Genomic DNA, 19,898 nt, shown 5'->3' on the forward strand with positions numbered 1-19,898 from the left:
AGGGAGCCCTCGGGGCGCTGGGACAGGGGCTGCCTCAGAGCGCGGCCGCAGAGGCTGCGCAGGAGGAGAGCTGCCTTTTCCCTGCTTTATTAGCCCCCTCCTGCAAAGTCTCGGCCCGCGGCCCCGGCGCAGCGCAGACCCCGCTGCGCGAACCGCGGCCGAGGGAAGCGTCCCCGGCCGCCAGGAGCCGCCTCTCGCACCCAGCAGGGCCCTCGAGCCGCTCCGCAGTCCTGGAGCCGCCGCGAGCCACCCTGGAGCGCTAGTTTCTTCGGATCGTGTGCCACATGGACACGGGCTTCCTCAGCGTGGCCAGCATCTGGTGCCAGTGGGTGATGCCCATGCCGCTGGCCGAGGGGCCGATGACCACGTGGCCTGTGTTGTCGGCCCGCCCGTCCTCGCCGCACTCGGCCACCGTCACGCGCAGCGACAGCTCCTGCAAAACCCACGGCGAGGAGGGGGAGGCCGGTGGTGCCACGTGTCCCCCGCCAGCCCGTGCTGCCCCCGCACGCCTGTGCCCCCGCGCCGACCTGGAGCACGATGGCCGGCACCGAGAAGATCATGGCCTCGTTGAACACGGGGTTGGGGTCGTCCCTCTTCACCGCCGTCTTCTTCTTGCTGATCTTCCTCCCATCCTGCAGCAGGTACACCTTGACGAAGGGATCTGGGAAGAGGAGGGGGTGGGAAAAATAAGGAAAAATAAAAAATATTCCGCAGCCAGCCCCGCAACAGGACAGAGAGCTCAGGGAAATGCTGGGGGAAGAGATGAGAATGTTCCCTGAGCCCTGACGCAGTAAATACCCATGGAGTAGATTAGCGAGGATAGGGCAGAAATATGAGATTATATACATAAAAATACACACTGCGCTAGTCCAGGCTTCGCCCGTGCCAGCTCACCAGCGGTCCCTTTGCCGTTGCTCCACACGAGGTTTTTGGCCTTCACCACCACCACCGTCAGGCGCTCGGCTGTGGGCAGGTAGCTCAGGGAGAGCAGGATCTCTCCCACTGAGTCCACCGTCTGCAGATGGGGGCAAAGGCGTCAGCGAGGAGCAGAGACACCCCGCTGCACAGTGGGGAGCAGCACACGTGTAAACGTATGTGCACGTAAAGCGCCTTCTCCATGCGCACCTTGCTGCTGTCCTGCAGGTAGAGCCACGCGTTGAAGGGCCGCGCGGGCAGGTCGAGGTCCGAGAGCTTGAGCTCGGCAGCGCCCACAGGCACGTTCCTGTCGGCGCCGTCGACGCCGAAGGCGGCGAAGCGCAGGCTGTTCTCCTCGAGCGCGGCGGGCTCCAGCGCGACGCAGAAGCGCTCCTCGAAGCACACGGAGCAGCCGCTGCGCTGCAGCTGCCGGCACGGGGGACACAGGGTTGGCTGGGGCGTCTCTGCCGCCGGGACCCGCGGGCGCCTCCGCGCGCTGGGGCTCACCCGGGAGATGCCGACGGTGCGCTCGGCCGGCAGCAGGCTCACGCGCATGAAGCAGGACTCGAAGCGCCCGGCGTCCCTCTCCAGCAGGTCCTTGCCCTGCAGCAGGGCCACGTGCAGGGCACGTGCCCGCGCCGCGTACTCCAGGCTCACCTCCACCTGGCCCACTGTGAACTCCTGCCCAAAGCTGTTCCCGATGGATGACACCGAGCTCAGCGAGTCGGCCGACACCGACTTCTTGAGCGGCCCGTAGGGCGCCAGCCCCAGCTCCCGGCTCATCAGCTCCAGGCTGCCCAGCTCGTCGACGCTCTCCAGCGTGTCGGCCGCCCGCGGGATGGCCTGGCCATCCGCCTCCGATGGCCTGCGGGAGCCCTGGAGCGAAGGAGAGACCCCGCGGGGGTTTCTGCGGCACGGGAAGGAGCGGCCGAGCTCGGCTCACGCGCAGCCCGTTACCTTGGGGCGCTCCTGCGCGCAGGCCGCGGCGCCGTACTTGCGCTGCAGGTAGCGGTAGTCGTAGTTGGGGAAGGGCGACGGCGCCGGGTAGCTCCCGGAGCGCCACAGCTTCCACAGGTTCACGGCAGCGATGCCCAGCAGCGCCAGCGCGCCCGCCACGTACGTGCCCATTTCCCAGCGCGGGGGGCCGGCGGCCGCTGCGGGGACAGGGGGAGCTGCGATGCGCCCCGCTCCCAGAAGGGCTCTGTGCCCTCCAGCTTCTCCGAGTCGGAGCCAGCGGCATGGGATCGCAGCAGGGGAGATAAATCACAGCTGCCCCTTCGGGCTCCCCGCACTATTCCCTCTCCCCGACTTCCGGAGCGCTGCTGCGCTTCTCCTCCGCTGCCCTGTTCCACCGCGCGAGTTTAGGGATGGGGCAGGGGGTGGAAGCTTTGCGGGATGGGAGCGCGCGGAGGAGAGAGCCGGGACCGGGAGGAGGCGGCAGCCCCGGGCCGGAGCGGCCAGTGCTGCATTGCAGCAGCCTCGCGCACAGCGGTGATTAAAGTGGCGGCGAGCGGGGAAGGAAATCCCTTTCCACGGCCAAGCCAGCCCCGGCGCGGGAGCCGAGCGGAGCATCCCGGCTCCGTGCCCGGGAGCTGCGGACGTACTCACCGCGAAAACGGTACCCGCCGACGTGGCCGCCCTCCATGGCCGGCGCTCCCGCTGCCGGGACGGCCTGCAGGGAAAGGGAGCGAGCGCAGAGGCGCCTTTGGCTTTTTCCTTCTTCCCAAAGAGCCACTTCCCTGTGCCGGAAAGGGGCGGTGAGAGAACCTACCCAAACGGCGAAGCATCTGCCGCGCGCGGCGGCTCGCGGCCCCGCTCGCTGCCCGCGGCGCGGAGCGCGGGCTCCGCTCTGCAGCGCTCTGCTCTCCCGCGGCCGCTCCTGCCCCTTCCCCGCGCCCGACGAGCCCGGGCGCCGCAGGCAGCGCCGAGCGGGGCCGTTACCTGCGCGGGCCGAGGCGGCAGGGAAGCTGCGGCGGTTCCCGCGCTGCCGGGGAGGCAGGAGAGGCGGCGAGAGCGGAGCGGAGCGGGCGGCGGCGGGCGCTCCCCTCCGCTTTTCCGTCTGGCCGGGAAGGGGGAAGCCGGGGGGACCCTGAGCTCTTGGCCGCTCGCGCTGCAGCCCCGCGTCTTCCTCCGCCGGGGCGGCGAGCGGCTCATCCCAGCGCGCTCCCCGTGCTCCGCTCCCCCGGGGCCGGGACGCCGTCCCCGCGCACCGGGGTCCCCCTTCCCGCTCGGCCCGCGCCGCGGGGCCGCTCCTTACCGGGAGGCTGGAGCCCGGCTCCTCGTCTCTCGCTCCTGCCGCCTTCCCGGCTGCTCGTCCTGCCGCGGGCTGGGGGAGCGGGAGGAGCCCCTCGTCCCCCCGCCCCGGGAGCGCGGGGGTCCCGGCCCGGCCGGGCTGTCCCGGGCCCCGGTGGCGGCTCCCGGGGGTCCCGGCCCGGCCGCTGCCGCTGCCCGGCTGCCTCGGGCAGCTCCGAGGCGGTTTCAGCCCCCTTCCTATCGCGGGCGGCCGGCACCAGCTCCGGGGCGCTCAGGGGTTTCCGCGGCAGAGAAGAGAAGCCTGGCGGGTGCTTCTACCTAAAAATGCTCTGTTTAGCTAAAGGGGATTAGAAACAGGCTTCAGTTAAACTGAACCAAGTGGCACCATCTGAAGCCAGTCAAAACCTCTCCAAGCTAAATCCTCTCCAAGAGTACCCCAAGACCCTGGCAGAGCCAGGACTCTCGGCTCCCCCAAAGCGCAGCCCCTTCTCCGAAGGCACAAAATCCCACTGGAGAAGGAGCTGGATGCCGCTGTTTCCCAGCTCGTTTACGGTGGGGATTAGGAGCGGCGGCTCCCCAGGGGTTTTTGGCAGCCGGGCCAGCAGCACCCTTCTCGTGGGCCCCGGGCAGGCTCGCTCACAGCCTCCCCACAGCCCCGCCTGCCGCTTTGCCAGGAAAGAAAGCAGCTTTAGATGGGATTGGGGGCGGCTGAGTTTTGGTAACCTCCGAGAGGTCCCAGCTTGGCACCTGATGGTCTGCCCAGCTCCGCTAACACACAGACACCCCCCAACCTTGCTAATCTCTAATTCCACACAGCTACCAGATGGTGCCAGCTTGTTGCTACCCTCGTGCTTGGGTCAGGCCTCGGACAACTGCGGAGATAATTAAACAACAGCGTCAGGATGATGCACAGTGATAAACAAGCCCTTCTAAGGGCTGCAGCGGACGAGCGTCGCGCAGCCCAGCCGGCCGGGCTAACCCCAGTCACTCACTCTTGTCAGTCCTAGACATGCAGCCATGAGCTGGCAAAAGGCTTTTCAGGTCCCCTTTTAGCGCTCAATAATTTATCTGAATTACTTTCACCTGGCAAAGTCTGGATTTCTGTAGAAAACACTGTATAGAGCAGTGTTCTGCAACCTCTTAAGCGTATAAAAAAGAACCACTTACCTGTGAGGAAAAGAATATATAAATATATTTTTGTGAACTGTATATCAAGCAGTAAATAAGTAATATAATACACTGCAAATAAAATAAAAGCTAGCAAAACCTTATTGCTTTTTAAACTGGTATTTATCACACTTCAGACAGGAACTTTAAAGACTTGGGACCCATTAAGATGGAGAAAGATTAAACTCTACCCATTAAGATGGAGAAAACCTTATTAGCACAAAGGTCAAGGTATGCTGACCTAAGACAAATTTCCCTTCATTTAGAATATTATGCTATTTCTGCCAATTTCCTAGTGATGTTCTGAACATTTTGACATTATTTGTGCTACGGCAAAGCAGCTGCTATGCACTTTGAGACAGTTGATGAGGATTTGAAATCTCTCCAAGAACGAAGTTTTTCTGCGAAAAGATATTTTCTTAGAAAACCGTATTGTGCTATTTTATGTTTCCAAGCTACAATAAGGTACCGAGGCAGCTTTCATGTTATTTCACTTTGCTCACTCTTTGTGTCTTACAGTGCGATAGATTGATGCATTTCACCAAGTTAAATGAAACCCCTCCGCATTCTTAGCCTCAGATGCTGGATGATATTTAAATAATCTTTTATTTTCTGACCTCGATGTGTTTCTCAGAAAGTCAGACTTCTGCTGATGGTGTTCTCCTTACCTTGCTAACTATTTCATGGGTTAACTATTTCATGGGTTATCTATCCCTTGAGTGTATTTCAAACAGTCTGTAAAATTTACTTACAAGCATAAAAGTTCTATTTTGTCACATGCAACCCCCTTTACACACAAATTCAGAGATGATCTTTGAGATTCTCGCTACATAACATAAGCAACAAATTACACTGCAACTATAATACAAGATTAAAAAGAAAAAAAAAAGTTTCCCTTGTCTTTGTTTAAACAATTTGCAAAACAAAGCAAAGGATGTCAATAAAGTTTTGAAATTCTGCCTTAGAGCAAAACAAAAAAATACTTACCTTACAAAAAAAAAAAGGAAAAAAAAACCCACCACCACCACCACCAAAAAAACGCATTCTTGGTGTCATTTCAATCATATGAAATTTGCACAGTTTCAGCTGAAACTATATATTTGGGCATACAATGACTGTTTCATATTCAAACCTTGTGCATTTTATGCAATGTAGTTTACTATTTAAAACAATAATAAAAACTAAAACAAGCCACTTAGAGAAGAATTTGTAAAGATTTAAAGAATACCCCATTTTATTTAGCATTCAGCTCAGCTACTTTAGAAATTCAGCAATACTTTTCGTCACACAGAATGAAGATTTCTCTCCTTTGCCAGATGAAGGAGATTGTACTGTTTGGTCCAATCAATCACATTGGGTTTGAACATACCGAGGCATCCGCACTGAAAAAAGTCTGCAAGATTCTGGAAGCATCCAAGACTGAAAATGAGAAAAACAGCAATTAATAAAGCTAACAAAATAAGACTGCAAGCAACAAAAGATAGGCTCAGACAATGATGCAATGTTTAAGATCAAGAGCTGTCTTCACGGTCAGCATTGTAAGTAACACCAGAAGAGTTCTCCTCTAGTCAGCATTATTCCTTTGTGTGGGTCTTTCAGCTTCTGTTTCATTTAACATGGAAAATAATGTTCAACTTGAACATTTAAAAATAGTATCTAGTAAAAGCCTAACCTCACAAGGATGAGGAAGTATTTCTAGTACAACACAAGAACTCTGGCACCAGTTTATCTAGAAGTCAGAAAGGGGTCCATTGATTTTCTTCTCTCTCTGGACACAAATTAGTGAATTAGGGCTGAAGACTTGTATAGTCTTCAGCAGCACTTACTTGTATGGAGTTCTCCTGAGTGAAACAGGGTGCTTAGAGGACTTGCTCTGCATCAGGAGGTTCATTCTTTCATGTGAGGTCAAGCCCAGAAACGTAACCTTCAGGAAAGAGAAGTGAGTAATGGTTGAAAGATACACGAACATCTCAGAAATTAAAACTGCAGTGACATCAAAAGATTTGTACCTACTATTTCAATTCAAATATTACTATTTACATGGGAGGTAGGGGAAGTGGGTTGTTATATCTGACAAACAGGCTGCTGCTGCCACACACAGAAACAGAAAAGTGTGTTTCTAAATATGTCACTTAGACTGAGAGTCCAGCAAGTCCTGACAGGAATACTCAGGAATACTTCCACTGAGAAGGCAAGCTTAATGGGATGATTGCACCTAGATATCTACAGAAATATACACGACTACTGCAGTTCAGCACTCGTCTCTTCCGATTTTTAACCACAGAAGTTACTTCATGCCCTGGAAAAGATGAAATAGCTTGGCAAAAAAAAAAAAAAAAAAAAAAAAAAAAAAGATTTTAGAAATCCAATCTCAACTTCAATGTTTTCTTGATTCTGTGTCATCTTTTCATGGTAGTTTCACAATTAGATTTATGTTTTGCTTCAGCATTTTTGCTTAGTTATCCACTTTTATATTTTTTTGATCAATATGATCTTCTAAGCCTTTATAAATGGCTGCATGGTTGCTTCACTGAATGTTGGCTTGGGCCATAAAAACAGTACATTTACGAATTACTGTATGCACAAGATACAATGGGTAATTTTAGGATCCTAACTAGATCCTTCCCTCTGCCACAAGACGTTATCCCAATGCATGTGACATGAAAGAAATCTAGCTGTACACATTGAATATTCACATACAATGGTGGATATTTTTAAAGAAATCTAAGATGTAAAACAACTCTCTAGTGCAGTATGCTTGACATACATCCAAAAGACACATCTTTCTGAAAACAAGCTTCTTCCCAGATGTTTTAAGAAAGCTCTTTTCAAATTTCCTTGCCTAGCCAAGCTCTCTCTAAGAAAAACAACAGAAGAAATCAACTCAGGGAAGTCTGACACTCATAGAATCATAGAATCATAGAATCATAGAATGCTTAGGGTTGGAAGGGACCTCTAGAGATCATCTAGTCCAACCCCCCTGCATACGCAGGGACACCTAAAGCACGTGGCACAGGACTGCATCCAAGCGGGTTTTGAAGATCTCCAGAGAAGGAGACTCCACAACCTCTCTGGGCAGCCTGTTCCAGTGCTCTGTCACCCTCACTGTTAAGAAATTTTTCCTTAAGTTCCTATGGAATTTTTGATGTTTCAGTTTCCGGCCATTTCCTCTAGTCCTATCAGTGGCCACCACTGAAAAGATACCATGACCGTCCTCTGCACTCCCTCCCTTGAGGTATTTATATACACTGATTAGATCCCCTCTCAGCCTTCTCTTCTCCAGGCTGAACAGGCCCAGCTCCCTCAGCCTCTCCTCATAGGGCAGATGTTCCAGGCCCCTGATCATCCTTGTGGCCCTGCGCTGGACTCTCTCCAGCAGCTCCACATCCCTCTTGTACTGTGGAGCCCAGAACTGGACACAGTACTCCAGATGCGGCCTCACCAGGGCTGAGTAGAGGGGCAGGATCACCTCCCTCGACCTGCTGGATACGCTCTTCTTAATGCAGCCCAGGATCCCATTGGCCTTTTTGGCCACGAGGGCACACTGCTGCCTCATGGTCAACTTGTCGTCCACCATGACACCCAGGTCTTTCTCCGCAGAGCTGCTCTCCACAAGCTCAGTCCCCAGCCTGTACTGGTGTCTGGGGTTATTCCTCCCCAGGTGCAGGACCTTGCACTTGGCCTTGTTGAACTGCATGAGGTTTTTCACCGCCCAGTTGTCCAGTCTGTCCAGGTCCCTCTGGATGGCAGCACAGCCCTCTGGGGTATCGGCTACTCCTCCCAGTTTGGTATCATCAGCAAACTTGCTGAGGGAGCACTCTGTGCCTTCATCCAGGTCATTGATGAATAAATTGAACAGGACTGGACCAAGGACTGACCCCTGGGGGACCCCACTAGCCACAGGCCTCCAACTAGACTCTGCACCGCTGATCACCACTCTCTGGGCCCTGCCATCCAGCCAGTTCCTAATCCACCTCACTGTCCACTCATCTATCCCACACTTCCGGAGCTTGCCCAGGAGGATGTTGTGAGGGACGGTGTCAAAAGCCTTGGTGAAGTCGAGATAGACGACATCCACCGCTCTCCCCTCGTCTATCCAGCCGGTCATTTCATCATAGAAGGCTATCAGGTTAGTCAGGCAAGATTTTCCCTTGGTGAATCCATGCTGACTACTCTTGAGCACCTTCTTGTCCTCCATGTGCCTGGAGACAACGGCCAGTATGAGCCGTTCCATCACTTTTCCGGGGACGGAGGTGAGGCTGACTGGCCTGTAGTTGCCTGGGTCCTCCTTCTTGCTTTTTTTTGAAGACTGGCGTGACATTGGCCTTCTTCCAGTCTTCCGGCACCTCCCCCGTTCTCCAGGATCTTTCAAAGATGATGGAGAGCGGCTTAGCTATGGCATCTGCCAGCTCACACAGCACTCTGGGGTGCATCCCATCAGGGCCCATGGATTTGTGGGTATCGAGGTTCCTTAGGTGCTCTCTGACCCAATCTTCCTCTACCCAGGGCAAGTCTTCCTCTCCACCCGCTTCTTCTCTTGCCTCTAGGGCCTGGGGCTCTAAAGGGCTGCCCTTGGTAAACACCGAAGCAAAGAAGGCATTGAGCAACTCTGCTTTTTCTGTGTTATTTGTAACCAAGGTGCCCATCCCGTCCTCCAGCGGACCCACGTTCTCCCTGATCTTCCTTTTGCTGTTAATGTATTTGAAGAATTTTTTTTTGTTATTTTTAACGTCCCTTGCCAGCTTGCCTTCCAGACGTGCCTTAGCTTTCCTTGTCGCATCTCTGCACTCCCTGACTACGTTCCTGTATTTCTCCCAGGGGGCCTGTCCTTTTTTCCACATTCTGTATACCGCTGCCTTCTGCTTGAGCATTGCCACAAGCTCCCGGCTCATCCACGCAGGTCGCCTGCCCCCTCTGCCTCCCTTCCTACACACAGGGATGCACTGCTGCTGGGCGTGGAGGAAGTGCCGCTTGAAAACTAACCAGCTCTCTTGGGCCCCCCTGCCTTCTAGAGCACTAGCCCATGGGATTCTACCGAGGAGGTCTCTGAAGAGGCTAAAGTTGGCCCTCCTGAAGTCCATCGTCGCAAGGCTACTTACAGCCCTGCCTCCTCCTCGTTGAATCCTGAACTCCACCAACTCATGGTCACTGCAGCCGAGGCTACCCCCCACCTTAACATCTCCTACTAGGCCCTCCCTATTTGATAGCACGAGGTCCAGTAGCCCACCTCTCCTCGTCGGCTCCTCCACAACCTGCGTCAAAAAGTTATCGTCGACGCTCTGCAGGAACCTCCAGGACTGCTTATGCCTGGCTGTGTTGTCCTCCCAGTTGATGTCGGGGTAGTTGAAGTCCCCCATGAGAACCAGGGCCTGTGACCGTGAGGCAACATCCAGCTGCCTATAGAAGGCCTCATCAACCTCCTCGTCCTGGTCAGGTGGCCGGTAGCAGACACCCACCACAGTGTCTCCCACATTAGCCTGCCCTCTAATCCTTACCCACAAGCTCTCAACTCGCTCATCCTCGACTCCCAGGTTGAGCTCCATGCATTCCAGTTGCTCTCTCACATAAAGAGCAACTCCACCACCTCGCCTTCCCAGCCTGTCCTTCCTAAAGAGCACATAGCCTTCCATGGCAGCGCTCCAGTCGTGCGAGCTATCCCACCACGTCTCTGTGATTCCGATGAGATCATGACGCTGGGACCGCACACAGATCTCCAGTTCATCCTGCTTATTCCCCATGCTTCGCGCATTGGTATACAGGCATTTCAGGGAAGCAACAGAGGCCACAGGTTTCCCAGGAGGGGTGAAAGAGGACCCTCCGTGATCATTTCCTATCCTCACTTCCCCACTACCATACTCCCGCTGGCCGCCATCTGACCTGGGCTGTGCGGTACCGCTTGCCGCGTCAGTGCGCCACTCCCCTTCCCCCTTCTTGCCTAGTTTAAAGCCCTCCTAACCAGGTTGGCCAGCCTTTTTGCAAAGAGACGTGTGCCCCTCTTGCTAAGATGAGTACCATCGTTCCCCACTAGCTGTTGGTCATCAAACAGAGACCCATGGTCGTAGAAGCCGAAACCCTGTTGCCAGGTCCAGCGGCGCAGCCAGTTGTTTAGCTGCCATATTCGCCTTCTCCTCCTTGAGTCCATTCCCCTCGTTGGCAGAATGGAGGAGAACACCACCTGGGCACCCGTACCTTTGATGGCCATCCCTAGGGCTCTGAAGTCTTGCTTGACGTCCCTCATTTTCCCCATATCCTTATCAGGATAAAAATTACTGCAGCAAGGGCGCTTCATATGGGCTCATAACGCACTGCTAAGCTCGGCTAGAGAATTTTCAATTCAGAAATAATTGTGCCACGGGCAGAGCCTTCGTACCATGTTTTTAGGCACAAACACGAGCTCTATTAGTCAAAGTTTCTTGCCTTCAAATACTGTTTTTTTTTTTTTTTTTTTTTTACTTTTACTTTCTTTCCTTCTTACAGGTTTGGGATTTTTAATGAGCAGTAAAACAAGAACTTGGATACAAGAATGATTTGCTGACTGTGATCTAAATTTACAGGGAACAATAAGTGCACAAGAACCTGCAAAGCTCAAAAGAATTGCCTTAGGATTCAGAATATGCCCCTAGACATCCCATTAACTTGATAAGGAAAGCAGGCACAAGATCCCCAAGGCAGTAATTCATCTAGGGAAATATTTTTATTTGATTGTTCCTTAAGAGGGGAACACAAAGTAAAGGAAAACAGTACCTGATAAAGCTGAGTAATGAGCAGCAATGAAGCCCACACAGTATGGAAACAGGCCAGTGCAAAGATGTAGAAAACCCACGGGGAGCAATATACGATCTGGGTGAAGTAAGTCCATGCTCCGTCTTCACGGTAACTCGTTGCACAGTGGTTTGACCAATCTGATAATAAACACAAATAGCTAATTATATTTTTAATACTCCCTAAGAACAGAACAAAGAATATTTGCACATAGGGTAACATGCTCTAAAAATATCTTGTTTAGTACACTATATATTTGACTGCTTGCTATTGTGCATAATCTTTCCACTGTATGTTTGTAATCCACTTAATGAGCATTTAAGGCACTAGCTAGGTATTTAAATAAAGCTATTAGTGACACTAAGTCATCATCTTTCATTGTCTGGAATTTTGGCTTCACGCTTATTCATGGTTTTAAGGCAAGTACCTATAATTTACCTCAAACATCTCAAATTTACTAATGAGCGTGCAGTTCTCTTTTCAAAGTTTGCATTATGTTACCAACAAAAAGAGGTTTTTGCAAGAGTCCGATATAAAAAAAAGCAAAATTAGAATAAATTCATGAATACATACACAGAAGAGTCCCATAAAGCAGCCAGACACCAATCAAAGTTAAGAAAAACAGGAACGATACATAATAACGATGGTTGCCAATGCCTGTATTGGTGCAAGGGAAAGAAAATGCTGACATCTTTTATTTTAAAAAGTATTTGCATTTGCTGATAAAGACTGACAAAGCTAATTTCTTTCTCAATTTTCTCCTGTTACCATCCCAATTTATTCAATAGGATTATTCCTTATAAAGCCGAAGAGAATGTGTCCCTTCTTCAGACCTTGCCTTTGATGGTTTTTGGTACAAAAGAATGGATTCTGCTACCACAGCTCTCATTAAGCACAGTATAGTGCTTTGTATGACTGAAAAAAATCTGTTAGAATTTGTTTGACCTGTTTTCTTCAGAATAGCAAACATTCACATAAAAAGACAGAGACTTCTGCCAGAAAAACTGTTATATGAAGATGTTATTTTTCTTTGAGTTACAACCAGAATTTTTACAGTTTTAACAGTTTTACATTCACTTTAACTATCACTTTCAACAATTTTGAGTCTCAGTCTTATCATTCCCTCCTCCTCCTTCACTCAAAACAGGAGTTCTAGGCTTTTAAGGCAACCATTCCATCCCATTAATCACCTTGGTTGTCTTTCTGCCACCTCACTAGTTATTCTCCACACGTTCCAGGGAACCTTTCAATATCAACTACATATTATATCAGGTTTGCTGTCTCTCAGGCCATAAATGCTAGCACTGCCACTCTTTTAATAGATGGTATTTCCAAATTTGATAAAACAAAACTCTCACCTATGCACTGTCCAAACCATAGAGAATGCTGATCATATCTGGCTATACAGGAATCACAGGCAAGGCAATGCATAGATCTCAAGGGCTTCTTTACCTAGTAGACCAAAAACAATAAGGTCATAGTAAAAGTAGCCAGGGCCTCACAGCACTGTTTTGCCACCCTCTGAGAAAAAAAACAAAAAACAAAAAAAAAAAACACAACAAACTTTATATGTAATACCTACATGAAAATAGAAGAAGAAAAAGGTTTTTTTTCTTAAATTACTCTATTTTAACCTAGCTTTTACTCAAAGCATAAACATCAAAAGCTCACTTACAAGACACGAGGTGCAGAACGTCCTGAAGTCCAAGCACCCGGCTTCTGCGAGAGCAACAATGTTCTGGAAGACAAAGCCGTTTGCAGCAGCAGTTAGAACACCGTTTCAGGGGCTCTGGGACGATTTCCTTTTAACATTAGGCCATTTGCAGATGGTAAGCACCAAGTGCCAGGCACCAGTACGAAAAGTACTTGCTATTTATGGACAAAAAAAAGGCTCATGAAAGACAGACCATGGCACAGATTAATACACTTTTATTCATGCAGTATTAAAAAAAAAAAGAAAGAAAGAAAAAGAAGAAAGAAAGGCTGTACGTTGTCAAAATTAATAATGTTAATGTAATGCTCTTCAAAAATGGGATCGTATTAAGACACAAGATCTCTCTCATACAGTCAATCAGACCCCTAGGAGATGAGGGGAGAGGCTATATTTAGCATTACTCTATCAGTACTGAGTAGGCAGTATTTCCCATATTTACTAGTCCTGTGACAACACTGACTAGATTAAAATTTCTGTTTACTCTCCCTTGCAGCCTCAAGAAATGCAAGCCCATGGAGAGCACCAATAGATGCTGTCCTTAGCACCTGTTGGGAACGCCTCGCTTATACCCAACATCAACTTGCCTGCTTGGCCACGGATTCTTCTTGCCACAAATACAAAACGCCACGTTTTACAAAAGTAAAGCACAGGACACAACTTCAAAGCACCCAACAAAATTTAAAACATTTCTAGCACTTAGGATAGCTTATGAGCATGAAGAATTGTAGAACTGTGAATATCACTATGTTTAGATAGCTGCAGTGAACACCACACAAAACAGTTATGTTTAAGTGAATTTCTACCTGATGTAACATCACAGACAGCATCAGTGGCGTGGGTCTGTATGATGTTTAGCTGGGGCTCACATTTCAACGAGAAGACGCAGGAAGGAGACAACAGCGGGATGAAGAAGGTAAGGAGACAAGCACCGACAGGAAGAATTATTTACAATCTATGCTGTTTGATGACAGAGCTAAGAACTCTTAAAAGAAATCAGTATTTCACTGCTTGCAGATTTAACAAAGACACATAAGAAGGCAAACCAACCAAGAGCACACACATGTCATAACAGGTTAGCCCTTCCGTTTGTTTTACAGAATTACCTACCTGTTTTTTATCTTCTTCTGAAATCTTAATGTATCCAGGATCAGTTCTCCAAGTTTTATAGAAATAATAAAGTAGACCCACTATGCTGAACACAACAGTAGCTTGGAGAATTGTGCCAGCTACATGCAGTATTTAGATTAAGGAACATATGCTTGTGTTACATATTACCACTATTCGGTAGACAAATCATACCTACCCAAGCAATACACAAAAAGGAAAAGAATGACTTTCATGGCAGTATTTTCTCTGTTCCTCAGAGGCCATCTATCAGAGAAGCTGAGTATTGTATCTAGTTCAGCTCTGGGGAGAGGCTTTTTACAACTGTTAGGAGCCTGCATTGCAATAAAGCTCCCTGCCACTCTCATTAGCTGGGTGCAGACTTTTACCTTTGAACACAAAACATCTAAATCACAAACATTAGGTTGCTCATTTATACACAACTGAGTATATGTAATCATTAGATACAGAACCTGCACTCTATGAAAGACAGAAGCTCATAAATCCAGTGAAAGGGGAAAAAAATCTTGTCAAGATGGTTAACTCTAACCTCCTAACTTGAGAGCTCAGGCTCCTCAGGAACAGCCCAAGTACAGATTCCACCTCAGTAGTCACAGAGCCAGGATACTGCAAGTAACTTTTAAAACCGAGTGCTTAACCTCAAGGTTATTTTGTCTTATACAGATGTAAAGATAAAGGCATATTTATTTAGTCCATCTATAACTTTATAACTCAGAATCATTAAACCCCCCACCCAATAAAGTAAACCAAATCTTACCAGATTTTAATAGTCTCATGAAATCATCTGGGACTGATGATTACTATTTGTATGACTGGTTTAGGTTTACTGGGAACTCTAAGTAGAGTCCTATCCCATTCCCCAAGTATAAAGGATATCAGGCAGGAACCAGACAAACCAGGTCACAGACATCCAAAACACTGAACTTAGCATAAAGGCTGTAGGAAGATACCTTAGATTCCTGAGCCCCACAAATCGCCTGAAAGATAATAATAAGATAATAATAATAATAATAAAAAACAGGCAGTAACAAGTGGTTACTGCAGTCTACCATTAAATACCAGAATTTTGTAGCAGTGTGTGAAAAATACAACCTCTGTTTATTTGTACACACAGGTAGTATTGTCATTTCAATAGACACTGTTAAGATAACTGCAGAAGTAAGCAGGAAACCTGAAGAATAGCTTGGGATAATGTTGACCATTCTGGGTAACAGAGGGCAGGAATAGTTAATTAAAAACTCATACTGTGTCACAAACCAAGACGACAAAGATGACAAAGTACGGTTTTAAACATGTGAATGGATATCTCAATGTGCACCGGGTGCAGATCTTCAATAAAAACCTCTTTAACATAAAAGTTACTTAACAGTCTGCTTAGTAAGACTTGTTTTTCCTTGGATTTTCAGTGTTGATAAACTATTGTTTCGTGCACCTGAATGATTGGTTTCTACTGTCATTCTGAAAATGATCTCTCTACATAAATATAAAACTAAATCCAGTACAGAAGTAGCAACCACTTGTTCAATAATTATTTTACAGACCAAATGAAATTATAAACTTTGAAAAGAACATTGCATCAGATGCCAAATATGGCATCCATGACAAATAAAGTTTACCAACCTCACGAACAGACTCATTCCAAACAGTATCAAGAGAAGCAGACTTCCTTTCAAAAGCCACGAATCAGAACTTAAGTCCATTACATATCCTACGAGCCACATCAACGTCAAGGAAGATGCCAACAGCAGGAGAATCTATTAAAATGATTGTTGAATTATTGTTACAGACGAGAAAACATTCAAGCAAGATTTACTTCAAATACAGGTATTCAGGTAATATAACAATGAAGGGTACTGAGAGAAAACACAGAGTAACATAACAAACCACCAGAGACTCACAGATACCCCACACCTATGTGATTACAGATTATTTACTATTTATGTGCCCCATTTTGGAAACCTTAGAGGTAACCTGTGCTGTTACAGAAGAAGGAAGTCATACATTATTCTAACCATATAATGCTGTAGCTTTATTTCTACCAGTTTTTCCTCACAAAGTTACCTCATATTTCTCTACTATTCTCAGTAACCTGCTGCTTTTTCTGGTTCTTGTTCTTTCTTCCTCAGTTAGCATGTAAACAATGAAGTGATTTTGAGCTTCACGAGCCAGGTCAAGCGGCGTCTCCCCCTTGAACAGTAAACACAAGTGCTTATTTATTTATTTAACACACCAAAATTTATCTTTGTAACATCAGCAAGAAATAAACGTAGCTAAAGCAAGAATAACTTGGTGGTTGCCTTTTCCCCACACCCTCCCCCTTTCATTTTAAGCCAAGCTTAAGCTAACTTGAGAGTTTTAGTATGCTTCCATCACTGTTTTATAATGCCAAAGAACAGATTCACACAACCTGGCCACGTTACTCCTAACTATCTGTTGGATTGTCTGCAAATACCTGAAACACTAACCTGGCTGCTGGAACCTTGCACCCCCATTGAAAGGAAAGGTTTCCTGTTTATAGTCACTTTTGAAAAATAAATGCCAATATTCTAAGTCACATGAGAGTAACAAACTCTCATGTTTGAGAACCCACAGAGCTTCACCTACAAACTCTGAATAAACTATATTTTACATGCCTTTCTACACAGTATCATCAACCAACAGGATTTCAATATTTATACTTTTCACTACCTCTTATACCAAATATTAGGACTAGTACTTATATGCAATTAGCAGCTCTGAATGTACAAACAGCTACTGACACTTTCAGAAGACATCCACCTCTTTCTGAAGATGATATTAGTCTCCCTGGAAACCCCAGGCACTGCCCATCTTGAAAGTTCTGGCCTAAGTAATTACTCCTCATGACAATCTTCTATGGCAAGTAAAAGCTGACTTAAAGAGGAGAACCTGAGAAGGAAACACTGGTTATGTCCACAGTGACCAAACAGTTTGGCTGTTCGCTGGATGAATGTTGCAGAGTCTGTATGCATCCTCTGTGCTACACACCAGAAAACTTCTAACTCCTTTTGATAAAAAGAAGGGATATCAACTACTGGTCACTCCCCCCAGCTCCAAAGGTTATCAAGATCAAGTATTTGAAGGAGAAAGCTAAGACTGTTCTGCAAATTAACTTCATAAATTCCTGTCACATGTGATGAAATACCAGGACAGAAATTGCACCTTGACATTTTTTATGTCCATGCTAGCACCAGCTTCCAGCAACAGATCCACAGCACTTATATTTCCGGCTGTTACTGCCCAGTGCAGTGCAGTATTCTTTTGCACGTTGTCTACAGCATTGAGAGAAGGGTTAAACTTCAAGAGGAACCTTGTGGGCTCTGGTCTAGATGAAAACAAAGTATAAAAGTTAACAAAAATGGTAATCTTTATTGGATTCTTAAAGAGTCTTATAAGAAAAAAAATCTGGAATATCTGGGAAAAAATAAGATTCAAAATCTGCAGATACAAAATGCCTTCTCTCAGAAGAAGCTCATCAACAGCATATTCAAGCTCCAAAATCAGGACTTGCCTGAAGTTTTTTTTCTAGACTCTGCCATCTCATTGTTTCAACAGATGAGAGGTATTTAGGCAGTTTGTAACTTTGTACAACACCGGCTGTAAGCTTTGAACACTCCTTTATTATAATGCACTTTAGTGTAACTGCCTCCATTTGTTTTCACCTTTGAAAAACAGTTGTGCTGCAGCCATTCCAGCTGCAAACCTAAACTTTTATTAAAACCTTTTGTCTTTCTTTGTTATATCAATTTAGGTGCTTAATACTTTCTAATCTCTGAAATACTGCATGTTTCAGTATGAATAAAAGAGAAAGAAATATCAGTTTAACTAATTTTTCAATATATTGGTTCCTTCATCTAATTCCCAGGTACAGTAAGACAGACTCTTTCAGAGTTATCCACTACTTACCCAACTGCTTTTTGTGCCGATATCATTAGAGGTGTTCGTCCATTGAAGTCTGTTGTATCTACACTCTAAGCATAAAAAAAAAAAAAAACCACAAGTGATTCATAGCAATTTCAGACATTCAGAGACAACAGAGAGACACTGTCAGACTCTCAGCTTCACTGAAGGAAAGAAACCAGATTACATGCAGGTCCCACAGAAAGCAAATATTTTAAGTGAATGCTTGTTTCTTGGATGGTGTAATTTCCTTCAGAAGATACTGAGGCTCTACTAAGGGTATTTAAGGAACCATGCTAACCACATTTCTTTTTCTGCCTGTAGAAAGTACTCTAGAAAGCATTTTTAGCAAATGTTACACTTGTTAGTCCTGCCTACCTCACATGTAACCTAAGCACATATTAATTACAGTGTGTGTAAGGTAAAAAAGGCAAAACCGAAAAAAATCTCATTAAAAAAATAGATCTTAAAAAAAAAAAATTAGTTTGATCATCTATCCTGCAGGCTTCAGCTAGGGGAAACTGCACTGATTTCTAGTTAGGAATACAAGCAGTAAATACGCCATGGTGTATATGATTTAAATTGAATAACAAATATGCATAGCATAAGCACTTCTGCTCAGACACTGTGACCTGTACAGGGGTGACAGGATGACAGAAAGAATAAAAATGATTAAGGATCTCTGGACTAATGGCCTAGGGAAATACTTGCCAAATACCTGCTTGTCATCTAGAAAACAAAGCAAACACTATCTGTATCTGCATACATAGGCAGCTACTTTTAAGCCGAGAACAGCACTTAGGACATCAGCAACATACCTGGCCTTTAGCTATGAGGTAAGCTATAACAGGCATGTGCTGAAACAGCACTGCTAAATGAATGCTACTGAATCCTTCCCCATCGATAAGGCTGGCATCTGCACCACACTTCAACAATAAAATCACCATGGGCAGGTGTCCTTGCCTGTAAAGATACATGAAATGAGATTGTGGAGATGACCAAAAGATACACTTTAAATATATATACACACTATATTTTAAAAAGCTGTCCAAATGTTTTATTTTTATCCATAAAATTACTTTCATAAAAGTAAGGGCTTACCCTTGGTCACATACATCCATAATATAATTCAAGCAAAGGTAGTAATTTAGAATATAGTGAACAGTGTCAATAATTTCACCTGTAAGCATTCTTTCTTAGATCTACCTTTGTTATGCAGTAGACTAAGGCAGCCCAGAGAAACCTTTGCTCTTCCAAAGCGGTAATTTTCACTCAAAAAAATTAATCATTTATTTCCAGCTAATATTTTTCCAAATAAACACTAGTTTGCTCTTCTGATCACTTCGCTCAAGTTGTGTCCTAGAAGCCAGAACTATAATGTTTTAAACGATATCATGTTGAACAGATTGTCTCTCTTCATCTGCCCTTCTACATTTATGTGTGTAGACTGCCAACATGCCCAAGCCCCAGCAGCTACTATTGCTCAGAAAGAGATGCTATCTGTTGGCAGTGCCTGCTATACATATTCCAAAAAGAAAAGCTAACACGACTGGAGCAGAAGGCCAAAAACATCTTTATGTTGTTGAGCAGCGAAATATCTTACATTGGTTCTGCTAACAAATTTAAACCTGACAACTGCAAGCAGCATACCTAATGGCCCAGTGAAGTGGAGTTGAATTCAGATCTCCACCCAGCTGATCCACCACCGCACCTTTGGAAATATAAAACCTGCAAGAGCAACGCAACGAGATTTATTAATAAGAGTCGTAATAAAACATTATACTAAGGGTAACACTGCTCCAGAAGTAAGTAGGTTCTAATCCAGAAACTTTCACTACAGAAGCAAACCTACAAGAATACTCTGCAGTAAACGATGGTGCTCTGAAAAAAAATGTTTAACTAACAAAACAAAAAGCAGTAATTAGCAAGGCACCTCTCACATCAGCTTGAATCTCTGTTAAACAAAACAAAGTAAAACAAAAGAAAGCCCAATTAATTTTTGCCCTACACAGCTCCACACACAAAGAAAATGGATAGTGCTAAC

At 46.5% G+C, this 19,898-nt stretch overlaps 2 protein-coding genes across 3 annotated transcripts; both read right to left on the reverse strand.

The window, feature by feature from the left end:
* Positions 1-259: 259 nt before the first annotated feature.
* SYT12 (synaptotagmin 12) lies at positions 260-2,599 on the reverse strand. Its single transcript, XM_088525966.1, has 7 exons — positions 2,524-2,599; positions 1,873-2,069; positions 1,423-1,791; positions 1,126-1,341; positions 895-1,015; positions 528-661; positions 260-433 (listed from the first exon to the last, which is right to left on the reverse strand). The coding sequence occupies exons 1-7, from the start codon at positions 2,558-2,560 to the stop codon at positions 260-262; spliced, it is 1,248 nt and encodes a 415-aa protein (XP_088382092.1). The 5' UTR covers positions 2,561-2,599.
* Positions 2,600-5,541: 2,942 nt separating this feature from the next.
* Positions 5,542-19,582, reverse strand: ZDHHC13 (zDHHC palmitoyltransferase 13). Of its 2 annotated transcripts, none has more exons than XM_088525927.1 (14): positions 19,505-19,582; positions 18,673-18,817; positions 17,861-17,925; positions 17,117-17,279; positions 15,998-16,123; positions 15,557-15,690; positions 14,815-14,913; positions 13,919-14,045; positions 12,773-12,835; positions 12,456-12,549; positions 11,671-11,754; positions 11,080-11,237; positions 6,162-6,259; positions 5,542-5,754 (listed from the first exon to the last, which is right to left on the reverse strand). In XM_088525927.1, the coding sequence occupies exons 2-14, from the start codon at positions 18,799-18,801 to the stop codon at positions 5,619-5,621; spliced, it is 1,476 nt and encodes a 491-aa protein (XP_088382053.1). In that variant the 5' UTR covers positions 18,802-18,817; positions 19,505-19,582; the 3' UTR covers positions 5,542-5,618. The 2 variants fall into 2 exon arrangements, with proteins under 2 accessions (XP_088382053.1, XP_088382052.1); XM_088525926.1 differs by having other exon boundaries at positions 13,919-14,040; positions 14,810-14,913.
* Positions 19,583-19,898: the final 316 nt, after the last annotated feature.

This window comes from Tinamus guttatus, unplaced genomic scaffold (genome assembly GCF_059628265.1).
Source record: "Tinamus guttatus ecotype Peru unplaced genomic scaffold, ASM5962826v1 Tinamus_guttatus_pri_ptg000240l, whole genome shotgun sequence".
In the NCBI taxonomy this organism is placed as follows: Eukaryota; Metazoa; Chordata; class Aves; order Tinamiformes; family Tinamidae; genus Tinamus; species Tinamus guttatus.